General features: G+C 34.1%; 1 protein-coding gene across 3 annotated transcripts in view; it reads right to left on the bottom strand.

Moving 5' to 3' along the window:
- NUP37 (nucleoporin 37) overlaps positions 1 to 21,051 on the bottom strand; it is a 42,342-nt gene that overhangs the window by 9,258 nt on the left and 12,033 nt on the right. For all 3 annotated transcript variants that reach the window (XM_033118615.1, XM_033118613.1, XM_033118614.1), the window contains exons 4-6: positions 19,080 to 19,152; positions 16,316 to 16,410; positions 2,401 to 2,491 (exon numbers count right to left, since the gene is read on the bottom strand). In XM_033118615.1, coding sequence (XP_032974506.1) covers positions 2,401 to 2,491; positions 16,316 to 16,410; positions 19,080 to 19,152 — 259 coding nt within the window. The remainder of the gene's footprint in view (positions 1 to 2,400; positions 2,492 to 16,315; positions 16,411 to 19,079; positions 19,153 to 21,051) is intronic.

Here is a 21,051-nt window from a genome sequence, read left to right as displayed (position 1 = left end):
ATAACCACCAATTAAGTATTAAGATAAATGTTTTGGGATAGAGTTTGTAATAAACATTCTCATTTCTTCTCTAGGTCACAGTTTTTAAAAAGTAGCCTATTGTATTTATACATGGTGATATGAGTATTTTGGTACTAGTAACATCAAAAATATTTAGTAGGATCCCTGATTATGTTTCAAGAAGACTCACTGCTACAGGGGAGAAATCTAGGTATAAAATAAAATTTAGGACCTGGATTCAGAAATTATACTTATACATGGAAACAACCCCATATATATAAAATGAAAAATTAGAAAATGTCACTCACGCACATATACAGAGTATAACTCTACTAATGAAAGATCCAATAGGCCTGAAACAAGTCTTCAGGGAATTCCAGGGCTCAGAGAACTTATAAAGTCTGGGCCATCTCAGCTCACGATTACCTCCTCTCCTCTGTGAAGGCTGTAAACAGATCTGTCCTTCTTTATGTCATCAATCTACTCACTAGATGTTTTGATTCTAACACTTAAAATGTGTTGCTGTCTTCACATGTTTTTCTTTCTTATGAGTCAGTATATAATAAGGGCAAGGTCTTTATTCGTTCTTTTATCCTCTATTACAACAAAGGGTACAGTGCAGTTGAGAACTACCCCTTGCGACAATTCACAAATACATGGTGAAAGACGAGTTGACAGTGGAGAGCGAGAGGATACATGGAAAGATGCTCAAAAGGACAGAATAATGCAGCTTCAAAGATCAAGCGACCAGGGTTTCAAGACAGAAGTGAACAACAGAGCAAAATGCTGCCTTGAGATTAAGAGTGGATTTGTTAAAAATAGCACTGATGGGGCCGGCCCGGTGGCTCAGGCGGTTGGAGCTCCATGCTCCTAACTCCGAAGGCTGCCAGTTCGATTCCCATATGGGTCAGTGGGCTCTCAACCACAAGGTTGCCAGTTCGATTCCTCAACTCTTGCAAGGGATGGTGGGCAGCGCCCCCTGCAACTAACATTGAACACGGGCATCTTGAGCTGAGCTGCCTCCCGGATGGCTCAGTTGGTTAGAGCGCGTCCTCTCAACCATAAGTTTGCCAGTTCGACTCCTGCAAGGGATGGTGGGCTGCGCCCCCTGCAACTAGCAACGGCAACTGGACCTGTAGCTGAGCTGCGCCCTCCACAACTAAGACTGAAAGGACAACAGCTTGAAGCTGAACGTGATTGAAAGGACAACTTGACTTGGGAAAAAAAAAAAAAAAGGCCTGGAAGTACACACTATTCCCCAATAAAGTACTGTTCCCCTTAAAAAAAAAAAAAAAAGCACTGATGACTTCTGGGAGAGTAGTGGAGACTGAATGAGATCATAGAGTTAGACCAAGGAATGGGGAAAGAGGAAATGAAGAGTTCAAACATTTAGAAATAGAATGTGTGAAGAAGGCAGATTAAAATTAAAAGGGGAGACAGAAGAATGTGATGGATAAGAGCAAGAACTATGGAGTAGGCTGCTTAGGTTCAAATGCCAATCTTCCAGTTAGCAGCTGAGTGACTTGGGCAAGCTATTTAACTTGTCTAAGCTTTGGTTTTCCTCACCTGTAAAATGAGGATCATCACAGCACCTAGCTCATAAAGTCGTCATGAGGATGAAATGAGCTAACATACATGAAATGCTGACAATGGGCCAAGCATATGTAAGTAAGTAGTATGTGTTTGCTGTGATCAAGCAAGCTTACCTTTTTGTGCAAATATGAGGACAGAAAAGAGTCATTGGAGAAGCAGGAAGACATTAGAGGGCTATGAACACAGGATGCCTAAGGAACTGGCACCAGCTCTATACAACTGAAAGATTAACTTTATTTAAGAAGATGAATGTGGTAACTTTTCAGATTCTAGGGAAAGATAAAGTGAGTGATGCCCAAGAGAAGATACTGGCAAGTGAGAGAACTCGTTGAACGGTTCCCATCTTCTCAGTGAAATAAGAGTTAAGGCCAATTGGCATTTTTAGAATTTTAGAAAGCTCTACTTTGAATAGGAGTCAAACACCACTGCAGCAAGGTAAAATGTGCCTTATGCCACTGATGCTTTCTGTTCATACAGGATGGCTCACAAGCATGGATTTAACTTTTTTTTGAAACAACAAATTCTGCTGCTAGGTCGCCTGGGCATCAGTTTTTACATTGTAATTTTAGCAAAGAGCAGAGAAAATGTACTCTGAATAAATGCCATTTATGGGTGATGGTTATTAAATTAAAAATTATATAGAACTTTTAAGGTACAAATTTCTAGACTAATCTAAACACATTTGTGACAATTAGAGTGTTTGAGGTAGGAAAAGTCATTGATTCCCCCCCCGCCTTATGTATACATGCATTACACATGTATGTCTTTTCAGCTTGATAAAAAAAAAGCTAAGTTATAAATAACAACCTTAGAAGTTTCCTCCGGATGCCAGCACACACTCATTCCAGGGGAATTAAGAACAAACTGAGCTGTCTGGATTCCTTCCAAGCTCCAAATCCTAAGAAAAGAATAGGAGTATAATTTTAAATATTTTTGACACGTTACTACTAAAAAAAGAAAATTTCCATGAATCTATTCAAAGATAATAACTACAGATTATACGGTAGACATGTGTACTTAATAAAGTATACATTTTAAAGAAAACTATAACATAATTATAATTATTTTAGAAGACGTGAAAGTAGTATGAAGAATTTAACTTATACCATAATCTTGGAAACACAGTCACATACATTTTCTCTCTAGTTAATTTAACAGAGCAACATAGTAACCAAATTAAATTATTCATATAATCATTTTATGGGCAAAATCTTAACCTAGTCAGGCTGCAATCCCACATTATTTCAATTAATTTCTACCAGGGGTGCCACACATACACACCCACCCCCACCCACCAGTGCTTACATTTTCAAAATAACATTAAAGAAGCTAGTATGGGGTGATACAAATTTAGGGAGATAGTAATTTTCCATAGTTGCTTATTCCTTCTGCCTTTCGGTTTCCATGCCAGGGGCTATTCCTTATCTTACATCTTTTTGATTTAGCTTACTTCCCCAATTCTCTTTCTCAAAGGTGGCCTTGATTGATAGCTATCAGATTAAAGGTGGGTTGAAGGAAAAGACACTTGGTTCCACCCACTCTCCTTCTCCTCAATACCTACAAATCCACAGAACAAGAACCAAGCTAATCACTGACATGGCTTTCTATCTCAGTTTCTTTCCCACCCCCGGTGGACATCAAGACTCGGAAATCTCGGTAATTGCACCTGTTGCGAGAAGTGCTATCCACCAATCAAAATAGTAGTTTTCCAGCTCATTCTTTACACGTAGGCACTGTTACATCTCACCAATACAGTGTGGCACAGCGTTAGCATGGCAGGACACAGAAGTTGGTGGGTGGTTGGCAGAGTGCCTACACAATTCTGGTCCTTAAGCATTGAACTCATTCATTAGAATGCCTTGGACTTTTTCTTCTGGGTTTTATAGTTCATACCTCTTAGGGACCATAACAAATTTCAACAAACTTAAAGAATATATTTTTAAAGTCTAGGCAAAAATTTACTTCAAAGAAAGTAGACGTGTTTATTGAACATACTACTATCCTGTACCAAACCCCATTTTTCCAAATATTTTTTCTTCCTTAGGGAAATTATAGGGTCTCCAATATTGAAATATCATAACATATACACCAACATCAATGTTTTCCAAATGATTATATACTTGATTAATTTAGAACCACACACTTTCTTCTTATCAAATCAACACTTTTCATCCATATTTACTACACAAGGGAGAGAATTACAATTTAATTGAAGAGGGGAATTGCATCTACCAAGGGTTTATGCAGTTGTTTCACTCCACACAATGAATAAGATCATTAACTATGGCAACTGAGTATTTCTTTCCTCTCTATTGCCTTTTGCAGAATAAAGGATTTGGCTAATATTATTATCACAAATGAAATAGTGGGAATTTGTCTTGCAAATTCAGTGAGTTCCATGAGAAAATGGCTTAAAGGCTCCATTCTTTTGATCTTATTCTAATATGTATTTGATTTTTATATGCTATTATATGAATTGAATAAATAGATACCAGACAGAATATTTTTCCCTTTCAAATGAAGGAAACCAAAGAGGCAGAAAATATGAATATTCTATCAAAAAAAAGGCCAATTAAATGTATTTCTGTCCAATGAACCAATTTTTTTCTAATCTTGAAAGTTATTTTATCCTGAACAGAACTTGATACTTTTTAAATAAAAACTGACTTGAAAATGAGGAGGATGATCCAGATTACTTTGTAGGAGTAGGATAAAATGATTTATGGTTTACAATTATATGCTTATTAAATAATTCTTAGTGGTTGCATAATCTAAGTACTAAGTATGCAAAATACAACAAATTGGGCTGAAAAATAGTTATCATAACTAGATTAGCTACAGATGGTATACTTTAAGTTGTTAAATCTTATTTCCCTTTGTGATAAGATTCCATAATCAAGCTCTTCTTGAATCCTTTTTGTGGAGCTCAACGCATTTTCCTGCGTCTTTACTACATGGCTTCTCTAGTTAATATTAATTCAGCAGATAAAGTCACATTTTTTTGATACATCTTTTACATAATAAAAATACACAAATCTTAAGCATACAGCTCAAAGAAAACACGGTCAAGGAGAACAGCACCTAAATTAAGAAATATTTCCAGAACTCCAAAAGCTGTCTTGTGCTTCCTTCCAGTCATATTTCCTTGCCCTGTGACAAAAAGGTGCCCATTGTCTTGACTTTTAAAACCTTAGCTTACTTTTGCATGTTTGAAGATGAGAAAAATGGAATCAGATGGTATATACTCATATTTTCTTGGTCTGGCATTATTTCACTCATCATTAGAGTTTGTGAAACTTCCAAACATTGCTGCATGTTGTGGAACTTTGTTCATTCTCATTGTTGTATACAGTATTCCATTAATTAAGTAAACTGCAATGTATTTATCCATTCTACGGCTGACAGACATTTAAGATGTTTCCAAATTTTGGTCATTATCAATAATGCTGCTATAAACCTTGCATGTATCTTTTAGTGAATACAGACACCCACACACCCACTCACCCCTACACACACACACCCTTGCTGGGTACATATCCAGGCGTGGAACTGCTGGGTCATAGCTTACAAATATGTTCAACTCTAGCAGGTATTGTCAAATAGTTTTCCAACTTTGCTGTACCTCATTTTTCTTTTGTGTCTCATATTTCTTTTTCATTACCAACTGAAAAAGACTAACCTTTGTCTAACACATTTTCTGACAAAAGCAATCTTAAAACAATCATTTGTCTAAAGGGCAAAAGATAGAACTTTTCAGTTGGTCTTACTTGTAAGGTAGATTTCTCAAATCATCCCTTCTTCTTGAGTTTTATGTTATTTTCATGTATGGATGTATGGATAAATGTGCATCGGTTTTAAAACGTAGTGAACGCAATGTAGATAGTAAAAGCTCTCTTAATTGACCTCCTTCTGACAGACTTCCTTTTTCTCTCTGTAGAACTGATAAGAACAAGAAGGCCATTTTCTAATATTCTTACATAAGCATTTGTTGTAGGCTCAACAAGAGGGAATATGGGTTCTTTACTAACAGACCACTGTTTGTGATAGAAACCCATGTTTATTCATGTACATAATTAAATAATTAATGTTATATGAGCTTACAGAATCTGAATGTGAAAGAGTTGTTTTTGTGAAACTAAGTTGATGACAACTAAAGGCAAGTATCTAAATTTAAAAAAAAAACTCTTAAATTAGGCACATGTAACAATTACAAAAGATTAAGTAATAAAAATCATAAAAATCTAGTTATATTTCAATTAAAACTGCTTAGCAAGTGTAGTTTTCTTTGTAGAGATTGTATTATGGGTGTGGCTCATGAAAAAAAGAGGTCCAATGTTAATCAACAGACTCGTAAGGAAAGAAAACCTGGCCTAATGTCAAAAACTTGGCAAATGGCCAGTTGATAGATTTTCATATACATGTTGTATATGAAAACAAGGTTGTAGGCATTCCTTTAAAATGACTTTCTGAGTTTACTGACTTTTTGCTTATCTAAGCAACTACAGGTTTAGACCATGTTAGATAAGAAGAATTTCTATTGTAATGGGAAAAAAATTCATAAATTTGGAAATCCATATTTTAATATTTTTAAATTTATTAATACATTTGTTTATAATAAATAAAATTACCTAAAAGTTAATTATAACCACAGAAACGTACTTTTCAGATAAGTGTACATCAGAGAAAGAAAAGCTGTAAGGGTTCATACACAGCCTTCTTAATACACATAATCGAACATATAGCAAGATAACAGACCATTTATAAAAGTATAAAAATATAACATTATCAAGTTAAACTAACTTGACCAAAAATCAGGAGCTAAATGAAATATATGTGTATACCTATTTAAATGTTTACAAGGGAAATTTCAAAGAAAAAGCTTTTAAAGTAATCTGCTGACATACTATGAAGCCAGTAATACAGACTGAATCAAAAGGCATTGGAGTATAGATAGCATCACTCTTTAAGTAAAATAAATTGACAGTTTTGACCCAATTTGATTACAATTGTAACAAACATTTTCAACTCCTCCCAACTCTGTGGTCCTATTTAGAACACCTAGATGTAGCTGTAAAACATATGGATGAAAAGCTTTCCAGATCTAAGGTTATGAATTACACTTTACTTTTACTAGTTTACAGTTAAAATTATTTGGCAGTTTACTGCTAAATCATTTCAGCCTGAGTGCTTTTCAGCAGAGCATTAAGTATTCCTACCATATATTATTTAAATGTAGTTGTCCCATTTAATTAATAAAAAGATTCCATAAATTGGGTGTTGGCATACTGAAGATATCCTAGATATTCTCAAGGGCCTTTTAAATTGACAGTTAGTAGACAGAGATGGGAGATGTTCTGAGAATTTAAAATAAAATCTCCTAGGTAATACTCTGTTCTTTTTATTTGCTTATACTCCACTTTTAATTGGCGCGCATTGTCTGTTAGGGAGTTCATTGTAGAAGGAAATTTCTGCTACCAAATACTTTTGACAACATGGACAAAGAAGAAATGGATGACATTAAAAGACACATCTGTATTCATTTGGCCTTCTGTAACTGGTAAAGCACAAAACACAAACCACAATCTGAAAGACATGCCTGGATCACATGAATTACTTACTGTATTAGTTAAATATGAAAACAAGAACAAAAGTAATACTGAGATGTAGTTATAAGGATGAGAAGGCACTTTATTTACAATATTACTGGGTGGAGGAAAGGGACCTCCAACATTGTTATTTATTTTTTTTTTTACACATCTGTGATTTGCAAATATCTTCTCTAAGTATGCAGTTTATCTTAATTCTCTGAAGAGACTCTTAAAAAGAGCAGAAATTCTTAATTTTGATGAAGTTGAATTTAGCAGTTTTGTTTTTTAATTTATAGATTGTGCTTTGGGTATTATAGCTAAAATCTTTGATTAAGCCAAGGTAAAAATTATCTCCTTTATTTTCTTCTAATTTATAATTTTAGATTTTTGTCTATGACCTCCAGCATTTTTAGACAAGAAACATTTTTCAATGAATTTGTGATAGCAAAATGAAGATTCCCCCCTCACATTTCCAAATAATCAATCACTAAATTACTCATCATGCTATGGATGATTCAAAACAGGGATAGACATGGTATATTTCCTCAGTAAGTGAACAAACAATTAGGAAGCAAAGGGAAACAAATTACAAAATAATTTAATGCTAAAATATCTGGTTTTAAGTGCAAAAGGAGTTTAGCGGTGTGGAGCCATATAACTGAAAGCACAAATCTAGGGATTAGATGGACAAATCTTGACAGTAGGTATGGTAGATAAGAATGGTGAATAAAGAACTGTTGCCCTGTGGTTTACACTATGGACAACTTTCGTAGCTAGGCAAAAAGCCTCAACAGTGGAGGCCAGCAAAATGCCATAATAGTATAAAATAAGAATTTTGTGAAGAGTACTTTCAGTATGTGTCAGTGTTTCAAATATATTCAGAAAAAAGATTAGACTAATTCTGCTTTCTTTTTTTATTTTTATTTTTAAATTAAATTTATTGGGGGTGACAATGGTTAGTAAAATCACATGGGTTTCAAGTGTACGATTCTAAAATACATCATCTATATATCACATAATTCTGCTTTCTTTTAATACTTGAGACTACAAAGCAAATAATATTAATGTGCTAGTAGTATTAATGATAAAAGAAATGGATTACCAGAAATTTTACTGATTTGAGATTAAGAAGACTTGTAAGTGTGAAAAATGAGAGATAACTGCATGTTTATTATTTTACCCTTCCATAATTAAAAATGAGTCAAAAATACAGTCAATAATCAAAGACTGTGTGTTTTGGAAAGGGGAGGAAGTGGCCTGTTTCAAACATAACACTAATAAACCAACTATGCCATACTAAAAATAATCTACTACTACACACATCCTCACAAAGCCTTGGAGAGGTTAAAAAACTTCCTATGAGCTTACATGTCGTTGCTTCATTTTGTTTTCTTGAAATTATAAATATTTTCAGCAGAAGCTACAAGTGTATCATTACAGAGGTGAGAAAACTACCTGGGGCCACCCCAGAGGAGAATGAAAATACGAATATTATTTAACTTACATAGATAAATAGATTTTTGAAGGACAGGAATTGTGAGAAATTTTGTCAAATTTAAAAATAAACCGCAAAATTAAACTCTCAACTACAAACAACACACCATATGGTAGTTTTCAAACAGATCATATATGATTTTGTCTTCAAGGAATTCAGAGTAAAAAGATTTTTCTTAGATATATATACACGAGTAATACTACCCAGGAAATATCAGCACTTCATTATTTCCAAGAAATATTTTGATATAACTTAAAATTTGACTATACGCTGTAAATGAGGGAAAGTACTCCTATTAGTCACGTAAGTGGACTTTCAAAATAAACCTGAAAATGTTTATGGAGATGATTCTCATTCATACAATTCACTTGCTGCAACCACACGAGGGCCACATAAAGCAGGCTTACGGCACTGCAATCACTGATACGGTAATACACTTTATGAAATACTGGTTTTGTATTTCATCCACAAGGGCACATGAGAGAACAAAGAATTGACTACTACAGAGTGGGGTTACCAGTACAAGATCATATAAAATTTCAGAAAATTCTTTCATCACTATATAACTTTTACTCAGTTATAATCTTTCATTAACATATTATTTCATTGCATTGAATTAAAAAAGTTTGCAAATGTGATCAACAGGTTTTAGTATAATTTTTGGATAGTTCTTATAAAGACACATTCTTGTGTTCCATTTGCTGGAGGTAAACTATTACCAAACTCAATACAAACTGCTTACTTTTAATTATTCTTAAAATAAAGCTCTTGTTACACCTATGCAGTAACTGATCTGGATTCAAAATGTTACTAAAAATTAGAGGGAATTTTAGAAGACAAGTTGAGAACTTTATTTCTGGCGTTATTTAACCATGACATTATAAGGAATCAATCATATAAATTCTCCTGATCTCACTTTGTACCTAGAATTATTTACGCAGTTTATTTGCTCCTCAATGGGGATTAACCTCCCATGGAATGCTTCATTGCCCTACCTTCAGAAGGCCCACCCCTTCTTTCCGTTTCCAACAAGGAGTGTTTTCAAATAGGTCACATATTTTGTGATCCCAATTGGGGTGATGGTGGGGGAGGAACAATCATCTTATCTATGGCTCTTGAAGACTCTCAAATATACACAAACAGAGGCACTCAGCTAGCATGGGGTGCAGAGAAAATATTTGATAAACATTCTTTTTCCTCTCATAAAATTTTTCAAGAAACGGTACTATTGGTTTAGTGAATATCTTAGGTTATTTAGTATTCCCTTATCCAGTGATTTGGTTATATTCCTAAAACAAAATAAAACAAAAAAAACCACCTTACTCTTTTTTTTTTTTAAATACCCCACTCCTTCTCCTAGTCTTTAAGAAAATGATGACAGCCACAACATGACAACTACTAATATGCCATATTTTGCAGTCAAAGTGAACGGCACATTTCATGCCTCTATTATCTTCTTCTTAAACTAAGAATTCTTTGGTCTCTAGAAGCCAATTTTCCTTCACCATAAATTTTATCTAATATTTTAAAAGATATTTGCAGGGGAGGAGGAGGAGGACAGGACTTACTTCGGACATCCTTTGTAGTTACAGTGAGTACTGAGTCTTCTATTTCATTTGTATTTCCCAAAGTACTAAATGTTGGCTATACTAAACGTGTTTAATAAATACTTGTTGATCTGACTTGTTCTTACAGAACGGTACTGTTTTTAATATACAAGAACATCTGTTATTTGGCACTGACTGGGAATGAGATGTTCTGTATTAGTGAGTTTTTAAAATAATAAGCTTAACCCATTAAATACTTAAACACCATTTTTACCTTGTTTTGGAGGTAGGGGATAATAAATCTTTCGAAATGAGTATGCACTTATTTACCTCTCAAATATTACAATAATTTTAACCTTTTACTGATGCTGGGTCATAATTATGAATATTAGTATTTCCATTTTCCTGTGCTTATGTATGTAGATATGTGTACATGTATGTATGTTTATGTGTATATTTGCATATGGTATAATAGATCTGATGACAGGCCATAAAGGACATGGTATAGAACATGAGGCTGAAGGGTTTGCAATCCCATGAATTACTTGGGAATTTCTTTCTTAAACACATCTCCTGTCAGATGCTTTGTTTGGTAATGGCATCTTTTTTCTAAAGACGTGGTGACAGATAGTTTTATTCATTCCTTCACCCATTCACTCACTGAGGACCTGCCACAAGAGCACTCTTCTAGGTGCTGGGATGACGCTAAGGCAGTAAAGCATGGCTGACTCCGCAAAATACCTCTGTAGTGAAAGAGGCAGGGCAGTTTACTCTAGAATAATTCTCCTCGTCCTTGAGAAAAGTGTGTTTCTTTTTCCTCTTCTTCCACATCCGAAAACTGAGTTAAAGAAGTATGAAGAAGGAACATGACATCTGCATTTCAAGAACTGGTACTACTGTTTTAGCAAAGGTACTTTCAAAAATTATAAATTCTTCACAAGCAGAAGGTAACACTTCTGTAAACATGCCTCTAAGTACAATTCTATTGATTTTATTAAGCACTACACAATGCCTGATTTTGATTAAAACACAGGTAATATGAACAGCTGCTTTTTCAATAATGTAAAAAGATTAAAACTTCTTAAAGAACCTTAAGTTAGAAACAGGATAGTGTAGTGCTTCAGAACCAGATCGCCTGGGATCCTCATCTGTAAAAAGGGAATAATAAGAGAATGTACCACAAGGTTTTTGAGGATTGAATTAATTCATACAAATCACTTAGAATAGTGCCTGGTCACATATTATTATCTAAATCAATGATTCTCAAGACGTGGTGGTTCTAACACATTGGGGGCATTTTTGATTGTCCTAATAATTGGGGACCTACAGGCATTTGGTGAATGAGAAACAGGGATGGTAGACATTCTACATGACTTTCGAACGTCAGAGTGAAATTTAGAAATACTTCAAAAAGTGGGCACATTTCAAGATAGGAGATGTTTTTTTTTTTTACAATCTTTGTTAGTTCTCTACCCATGGGGTAACAGTGAATTACTTTAATACCATCCATATAAAAAACTGGCTGATTTGCAAGATCATCCTCCCTTATTTTTTCAACTTGACATCCTATACTTCGTATTACCATTTCTACTTTGATTAACATTGTTTCCCTTTTTCACTTACCACATTTAGTTTTTTTCTGTTACCACACACAGGAGTTTTACCTTAGGATAAAAACTAGTTGTGCTCAGGGCTATGACACTGCAGGACTCCAGATGGCACTATTTACATTGTACGCTATGCAAACCAAATCCCTGGAATTGTGTGGCTTGGCAGCCTTGTCTCTGCTTTACATTTTCCTGTTATCTTATTTTTCTGATATTCAAATTTATTTATTGTATAAAGGGACAAAGACTACCTCACTATGTCTTCTTAGATAGTCACATCTCAGTATATGTACACTGTGCTGTCTTGTTTTCTTTCTATAGCAATGTATAATACAATTAAGTACTATAATAATTTTTGTAATTATGTATTTTGATAGGTGATATTTTCTATGAGTTTCATTTCAGATTGTATAGTAGGCATTATAAAATGTTAAAAAAAAGGGGGTACTGAGATTACGAAAGAACCACTGACTTAAATGAGAATTCAATTTTCTTATAAATTTGCAGATTACAGAATACTAAAATCAGATGGAATCTTATATAAAATTTAATCTATCTTCTTCTCTAAGTACATTTAATATTATGAGTTGCACCTTGGTTCATAGTTTGAATAGCTGTATTACAGAATGTAGAGAAGTAAGAAAGATCTAAAATATTCTTAGAGACAAACACCATCTCAGAATAAAGTTGAAGATTGTCCCTAAAGAGTGAGTGATTTAAGGCTAAAGAGTGAGTGATGCCTGATGAGCCAGATGAGCCAGATGCCTGATACTCTTGGTCCTCTACTTAACAGCTGTGTCCTCACAAGTTACTTAGCCTCTCTATGCCTTGTATCCTCATCTTGTACAATGAGGATAAAAACAGTACTTATTGCAGAGTTGCAAAAATTAAGTAAATTTATATAGTGGTGAGCATACAGTAAAGCACTCAATATTTAGTCATATTTACTTATTAATATTGCAATTCATATGTAGAAAATAAATACCTTTGTCAGTCTTAGAGAAGCCTGAAATGGTTCTGAAACTATTATTTACAGGTTTAAAAATAAATCAGTGATTACCAAGTACCTAGCACAGTGACTGGCATGTGGCAGACACTTGATATTTGCTGACTGAATGACCTAATTTATACATTAATTTACTGCCTATACATTTATTTGTTTTCTATAACAAGAGATAAACAAGTGACAGCTTTTTAATGGATAGACAACATACTAGTGCAAATGAGAACGATCTTCATTCTGTCGGATTCAGAATTTGGCAATTTGCAATAAAATACATAAACATTATGAACCCGTTCAAGGGATAGATTATATTGAAACAGTGTCCCTAAGGCCACAAATGTCCTACCTGATTATAATACTGTGTCTCTCTTAGAAATGCCTAAGTCAAACATCATAAAATATGAATAGATCAAAATACTCAATATATCAAACAATTTTTTTTTTAATTGGCACTGATTCAGAGAAACAACTTTTGGAGTCATTGATTCTCTACATTGTTTTCTATTTTGTTTATCTCTGTTCTAATCTTTATTTTTTCCTTCTTTCTGCTAGCTTTGGGTTTCCTTTGTTCTTTTCTAGCTCATTAAGGTATAAAATCAGGTTACTGATTTGAGTTCTTTCTTCTCTTCTAATACAGGTGTTTGCAGCTATAACTTCCTCAGCCCTGTTTTTACGGCATCCCATATTTTGTATATTGTGCTTTCATTTTCACTTATTGCAAAGTATTTTCTAATTTCCCTTATGATTTCTTCTTTGACCCACTGGCTGCTTAATAGTGTGATGTTTACTTTTTATGTATTTGTAGATTTTCCAGTTTTCCTCAGTTACTGATCTCTAGTTCATTCTATTATGGTCAAAGAAGATGCTTTCTACAATTTCAATCTTTTAAAATTTATTTAGATTTTTTTGAGGCCTAACATGGTTTTTTCTGGAGAATGTCCTGTGTGCACTTGAGAAGAATGTGTATTCTGTTGATGTTGGGAGTGTTTGCAGTGTTTCATACATCTGTTGAGCTAGTTGGTTTATAATGTTGTTCAGATCCTCTACTTCCTTACTCACCTTCAGTCTAGGTATTCTCTTTTTTAAGCATGGAGTCACCTGCATATAAAACTACTCTCAGGATGACACAGGCTTTGACTAGGATTGGACAAGGATTTCACCAATGTACATTCCCCATGCAGACTGAGATTATAGGAAGCACTACTTTAGTACAGTAATAGGAATGATTCCTGGGATGTAAATAGCTATCTCCCGTGCTCAAATTACACAGTTGCCATTTGGCTGATGTCTTTATTTGTAACTTGGCAATTCTAGACTGTGAGTTAATAAATAAAGATAGTTGAAACATTTTTCTATTGCAGTCTGTCTCCTCAGAATTCCTTCTTTCCTTTGTTCCTGTGAGACTGTATGATACTTACTACTCTTCCTTACTTGAAACTTCTAGGTTGACTTGAATCTTCTGTTTCTTTTAAACATCTTATCTATATTGCTTACCTTTTGGCCCGAGAGGTGTGACTTTAATAGCCAATCAGAGCTGTCCTTTACTTCTGGTTGGCAAACTAAGCTGATGAATTCTAAATTTAGCTCCCCAGCTATTGCTACATACATTTTATCAACTCCAAAATCTCACTGGCTTACAAAAATAAGCATAAATGTCTTGCTCACGGGCCTGTGGGAAGCTCTATGTCACACTGCCAGATGGGGCCATATCTCCTCCATGTGTTTCTCATTCTGGGACCAGTAGCTATCTAGCACATGCTCACCTTATAGCAGACAGGACACAGTAGGTCAAGACAAACCAAGTAAAACATTTCAAGCGTCTGCTTGTGTCAGACCTGCTAACATTACACGGGCCTAAAAAACTCACACGGGTCAACCCAAGGGAGTGGGGAAAACTCTCTTCCTTCTGTGGGGGGGGGCAGGGAGAACAAGTATTTGCTGAACAACACTATCAACCACAGTCTAACAAAATAAGACAATTAGGGGCAACATAGTGAGTTTTTCAAAAAGTTAAATTTATTTAACTTAAAGGACTTACTTTGAAGTTAAGCCTTTTGTCCTTTTTAGAGTACTAATGTTCTCTCTTTTATAGTTACTGTAATAACAGAAGGCAGTAGAACTTGAAGAATTCTTATTACTTAACAAAATAAAAAGTTGGCAACTCTCTGTTGGTTCCCCAAATTTCAGGACAATTTTACTAGTCTACAAAAATCCCAAAGTCTACTACAAGTAAGAAAATAATCATAGACCACTGAATGTAATCCCAGGTCTCTCTGGCTCTTGATCAGTATTCAGAGGCCATTCTTTCAGTATTCAGAGGCTTGCAAAGACATTCATTTCCCCCTCCTCAGGTTTCATTTTTCCAAATGCTTGTGATGAGGAAAATCCATGTGTGAGAGAACTACAATGTCATTATTTATTTTTAGTGATCTAATCTTTTATCTTAAAAATGGCCCCTTTCACTCTTCAGGTCTATATATAAACTTGGTTTTGTAATACTTGGGGCCCTAGAATCTTAATGTCGTGTAAATCTTTCATGTCCCTGACATGAAAATTTTAACAGGCAGTACATAAAGAATAATGGCCTATGACTCTATAACTTTAAAAAGATGAGCTCTTATGAAGATTAAAATTTAAAAAGCAGCTAGTGGCTTTACTTCCAATGTGAAAGGACATGTATTTAATAGCTATGTATGTGTACAAGTGTTTATAAATACTAATGATTTCGTCATTGCCTTGTCAAACATTAACACTAAATGCAAAATTGCAGAGCAGTTTTTTTCCCCCCCTCACACTACTGTTAAAGCGAATGAAGCAACTGGCCTTCCTATAATGACTGATTCACTGACTTCACTCCTGACTCCATAGCTTATTTTCACCTCCCACTCTGGCTCTTCATCTTGTTTTTTACTTGTGATATTCTCTAGCCTCAGGCACTATTAAAATGTTATAGTTACCTCATCTGCTCCAATTGTGGGTGAGGTGGAAGAATGTGATACTGAAATATATTATATACACAGAAAACCTTATAGAGACTTTCGAATTTGTCAAAATACTAAGTTTCCCATGAGTCTTGAAGTAAATAAGATTCACAATTCATTATTAAACACTAACTTATCAGACAGGATCTGTTAAATAACTTCACAATATAGCAACTGGCTTTTATTATCCTATTGCTCTTGCCCAATATTGGAGAATTTGACTCGATATACATATTTAGATTTCATAAATGTACAAATCTACAGTAAGAGGCAGAGCGGTACCCATGAATCAGCAAGGGAAGTTTCCAAAACTGGGATGAGAACTTAACTCACTGGTTTTGAAATTCATGCTTGTGTCATACTTACAATTTAAATGAAGTATGCTTCTTTTACAACAGCTTGTGGAGTATATATAGAAAGTACATTTTCCTCTAATTTTTAAAACGTAATTCTTATTAAAGATGAAAATTTAAAAATGTGCTTGTATCATAAGCAATATACCTGCAGGTATGATCATCACTCACGCTTGCAATTGATTGGCCTTCTCTGGGATCAAACACCAAACCATTGATGAAATCTGAATGGCCCTCTAAAACCTGAAATAAGGGGAAAAGTTAATAAGAACGCAGGAAAAAAAATCTACAATATTCCTACCTAGTATTTTTTACTTCACTGCCTTAAAAGCTTTCACTGCATGCTTCTCTTTTCCATAAATATTTCTTAAGCAATCTGCTATTTTTAAAGCATGATTTATACACCCACTTTTCTGGAAGGTTTATCTTGGAAAGAAGCTGATTATTCAACACACTGCTATTAGCTTGATCTTTCTTTTCTAGTATGCATTTCTTACAAAAACACACACACTTTTTTACTGTACCTGTCCTCATATCACCTCCGTTCTTACTTATTACATAAAGCTTAAATAAAAATTAAAGCTAGGAGAACTGTCTAGGGGCACTGAGAGAGAGCCCTCCTCAACTATTTACCTCATACCTGCTGCTCTGCACATTCAATGCTACCTAATAAACACAGTATGAATATCACCTTCTAAGGCCTTTATTCACTTGTTCAACGTGACTGCCAGCCGTGGGGATAGTGAGTATTATAAGCCCACAATCAAGACAACCCAGAAATCCTCTTCTGGCCACAGAAGGAACGAAGGGGAAGATATAAGGTGGAAGGCTACGTGAGCAAGCAAGGTTCAAGTAGTTTAAATCTTTATAATCGAAATCTTTAAACAGATCTGAAAAACATCAGATTTTTAAACATTTTAATGGATATTGTTTTTGCTTCCTTCGTTCCTTCCAAAAATTTGATTTCAGTATTAAGATTAATAGAGTGGTCCTATTTGAAACTGCTGACTATTTAGAAATATATCAAGAGGAAAAAAAAAGAATTTGATTTAAACATTCTTGTGTAACTTTAATAAATCTAAGCCCTCCAAATCATTCTTTAAAACTTATGCCACAGCCTACAAGACAAACTAAATTAATATTAAATGTTTAATGTCTATTGTAACTAGCACATTAACTTTTGATGGAGTAAAAAAAAATTAATTTTATGTGGCATTTGTACACTTGGCTACCACTGGTACTCTTAAATTAGCGAATATATAGTACACTGTACTATTGTACAATTGTATATAGCCCATTATATATAGCTTAGAGCATATTTTTTACTATTTTCTAAATTATTGGACAGGTTTATAGTTTTTTTTTTTAAGTTTATTGGGGTGATAACTGTTAGTAAAGTTACATGTATTTCATAGATTTCAAGTGTACAATTCTGTAATACATCACCTGTATATCACATTATAGTTTATGTTTCATAACATTATTCGTTTTTTATTAAAAAGCCAAGAAGGCAATACTGTTCTTATAAAAAACATGCAATTTCAATTCAAACTGAGAGTTATTTCTTTTTCCAGCTTTAAGATATAATTGACACAAGTAACAATGTTAAGTTTTAGATGTACATTCATGTTTTGATACACATATATATTACAAAATGATTACCACCATAGGGTTAGTTAATACCTCCATCACCATTTTGTTTTGTGTTGAGAACACTTAAGATCTATTCTCCTAACACCTTTCAAGTATATAATCCGCATTATTAACTATATTCATCATGCTGTACATTAGATCTCCAGAACGTGTTCATCTTACGACTTGAAGTTTGTATCCTTTGATCAACATCTCCCCATTGCCCCCACCCCCATCCCCTGGTAACCACTACTCTACTCCGTATTTAACTTTTAAAAATTCCACATAGAAGTGAGATCATACAGTACAGTTGACCCTTGAACAACATGGAGGTTAGGGGTGCTGATTCCCTGCACCGTCAAAAATCCAGGTATAATTTTTGATTCCCCCAAAACTTAACTACCCTCAGTATCTGCTGGGGGTTCGTTCTAGGACCCCCCACACCCCATGCCGCGGATACCAAACTCCATGAATGCTCAAGTCTTCTATATAAAATGGCATAGATCAATGCATTGACCCACATCTGTGGACTCCCAACAGTGGATCAAAAACAGTACAGGTATTTACTGAAAGAAATGTGTGTATAACAGTGGACCCATGCAAACCTGTATTGTTCAAGGGTCAACTCTATTTGTCCTTCTCTGTCTTATTTTACAGGGCTATTTCTTATACCAATAAAAAACACATATCTAAGGCTTACTATATACCAAACATCGTTCTAAGTGTTTTATACAAATTAGCTCAGTCAATGCTCATAATCCTATGAGACAGATGCTATGATTATCCCATTTTACAGATAAGGAAATGAGCATAAAGAGATTGGGAAGGTGACCAAAGTCCCACTGTTACTAAAGTGGTAGAGCCGGGCTTCAAACCCACGTTGTTGGCACCCATGTGTCCTGGCTCCTAACCAGTTTGTAACCCTGCCTTGTGCTGTGCTGTACTGATGGTTTGTTCCTTGAAGTTTGACTCATATTCAAAGTGTGCTCATGTCTATTATAGTCCTACTATACCAACTATGACTTCCTATTTCTCCCTCATTTGCTGTACCTCCCTAATCCTTGAATTTCATCAAGTGCTATCAGATTTATAATCCATAATCCTTACTAAGAAGCTAGATACTACAGCCTAAAATAGAGTCAATGAGACCGTGAATTACATACTTTAAAGATAACCATAAGTTATTCTAAGTTGGGGTAAATCCAATTAAAAAAGCAAAAACTAATAAACATATGTTTTAAAATAAACTATAAATTTATAAATTATACTGTTCAACATACCTTGTATTCATTTTTATCTTGAAGATCTGAAGTAAACACTCTAATTTTCATATCAGCAGCCGAAGTACAAAATCTGGAAGCAAAAGAAACAAAAACAAACCCACTTTCAGCCTCTGTAAGTCAAAGCTCTCCAGCTCCTCTCCTGTCTATCCCCACTCCAGTCACTAAAGCTATTTTCATAACTCATAATCATGCTTTCTTTTGGGCAGAAGGGGTATGTGTGGCTGTTGTAAAATATGTTATATAGCCATTACTGAAAGTAAAAGGTACTTAAATTATTTTTTGTGAAAACACACAAAAATTAGTATATTCTGGATATGTCTCTTCAATAACAAAAGTGTACAATTTTATTACAAATTATGAATTCAATTTTTAACTTTTTCTTAAAAGTATAAAAAAACATTAAAAAAGTACCTTCATTTTAGCTAGGTCAATATTAGATATTAAAAATACATCTGCCTGAGTCTTTGGCTTCTTCAGTTATCCATTAGCCTTTTTCTATTCCTCTAAATAAATTAGATGAAAGAAGATAACGTTTTTATACCTATAAAAGGTGATATTTTTATATCTACCAAAAGCTGGAGTATTATTTGTACTGACCCTAAACTTTGAGATATTTGCTAGTACTTCATCAATTAAAAAATAAAATGTAAGCAATAAACAACTATTTTTTTAACTTCTTTAACTTAAATCCTAAAATTTTTAGATTCTCAGCATATCGGATTATGGATGGGGAAGAAATAAACATTGTATTTACAAGTTGAAAAGTAACGTTTATTTCCAGTTGTTTTAGGTAAATGAGTATCATATAGATCTAAATTTCTTTAGTTTTGACTACATTAAAGTTAGCCATTTTTTCCTCAACTAATTAATCTAATAAAATTTAAATAACAAGTCTCCTAATCTATAGACCTGGATGTGTTGGTAGAGCTCTGCTACCACAGCTCTTTCCAGTGACGGGAAGGGTATGCGGAGAACCTCAGTGATATATATATATCTCTTTTGGGCATGTATGCTATATTTCACACATACAAATAAAGGTAAGAAAAACTGAAAAACAAAACTTATTCTACCTAATTGCTTTCCTTTGAATTTGTTCCATTATTGTTTTGGGTATTCATTACTTCCCCACTCAGCGGAGACTCCAGAACAAATGTGCTATATAACATTACTAATGAGAGGGTCTACTAAAGCAGGTTTCCTCACAGTTATGTTCTAAAGAAATCACTTCAAAATCTCCGTTTAAAATCTCATCTCTAAAATAGACAAAGGCTATTTTAACAGGTGTTAAGAGAAATATCTCAAGCAAAAGGGTTTGTAAAGAAGGTATTAGTAGAAAATGAGGCTAACTTCAGTAAAAACACCAGAGAACAAAGAAATTAGAGGGGTCAAAGTATCCTTACTTAAAAAGAAAACTAATGAAAGAATTTTATTAGGATAAAAAAAACAAACCACAAAACTTTATGGGCAATGCTCTGTTGTTCCACTTTTCTCTAAATGTTTGCTGCTTTAGTTTATACATGTTAAGGGTAATTAAGTTATCCGTAAATTAAACCAGAGAATTTCAGAGAGCTGAAGTAAGGTGAACAGTTTATTCTCCAATAAGTGGGTATGAAAAAAGAGTAGCAAGTTTTGGGGGGTGGGGAAAGAGGGAGGAAGGTAGGGAGAGAGAAAGAACAGAGTTTAAGGCAACTAAATGCTAGAGATAAAACATTAGAAAGGATTTCTTTCTAATTGTAAGATAAAAGTTAATGATGGTAAGAGAGATACAAAGTTACACCTCAGTCATCTTGATTGACCACTATTCCGTATTGAAAAAAGTAACATTTACTGTGAAATACTACGAAAAAAAGTAAAGCAAAATAAGAAGTATAAATATTTACATATAATTTAATCAAAATTGTATAAAATTATTTATGAAAAAAATGGAAAGGGTATTTGATATAGTAAGCACATATTAGTTTTATAATAA

This window comes from Rhinolophus ferrumequinum, chromosome 10 (assembly GCF_004115265.2).
Source record: "Rhinolophus ferrumequinum isolate MPI-CBG mRhiFer1 chromosome 10, mRhiFer1_v1.p, whole genome shotgun sequence".
NCBI lineage: Eukaryota > Metazoa > Chordata > Mammalia > Chiroptera > Rhinolophidae > Rhinolophus > Rhinolophus ferrumequinum.
This window is presented reverse-complemented; position numbering and strand designations above follow the sequence as displayed.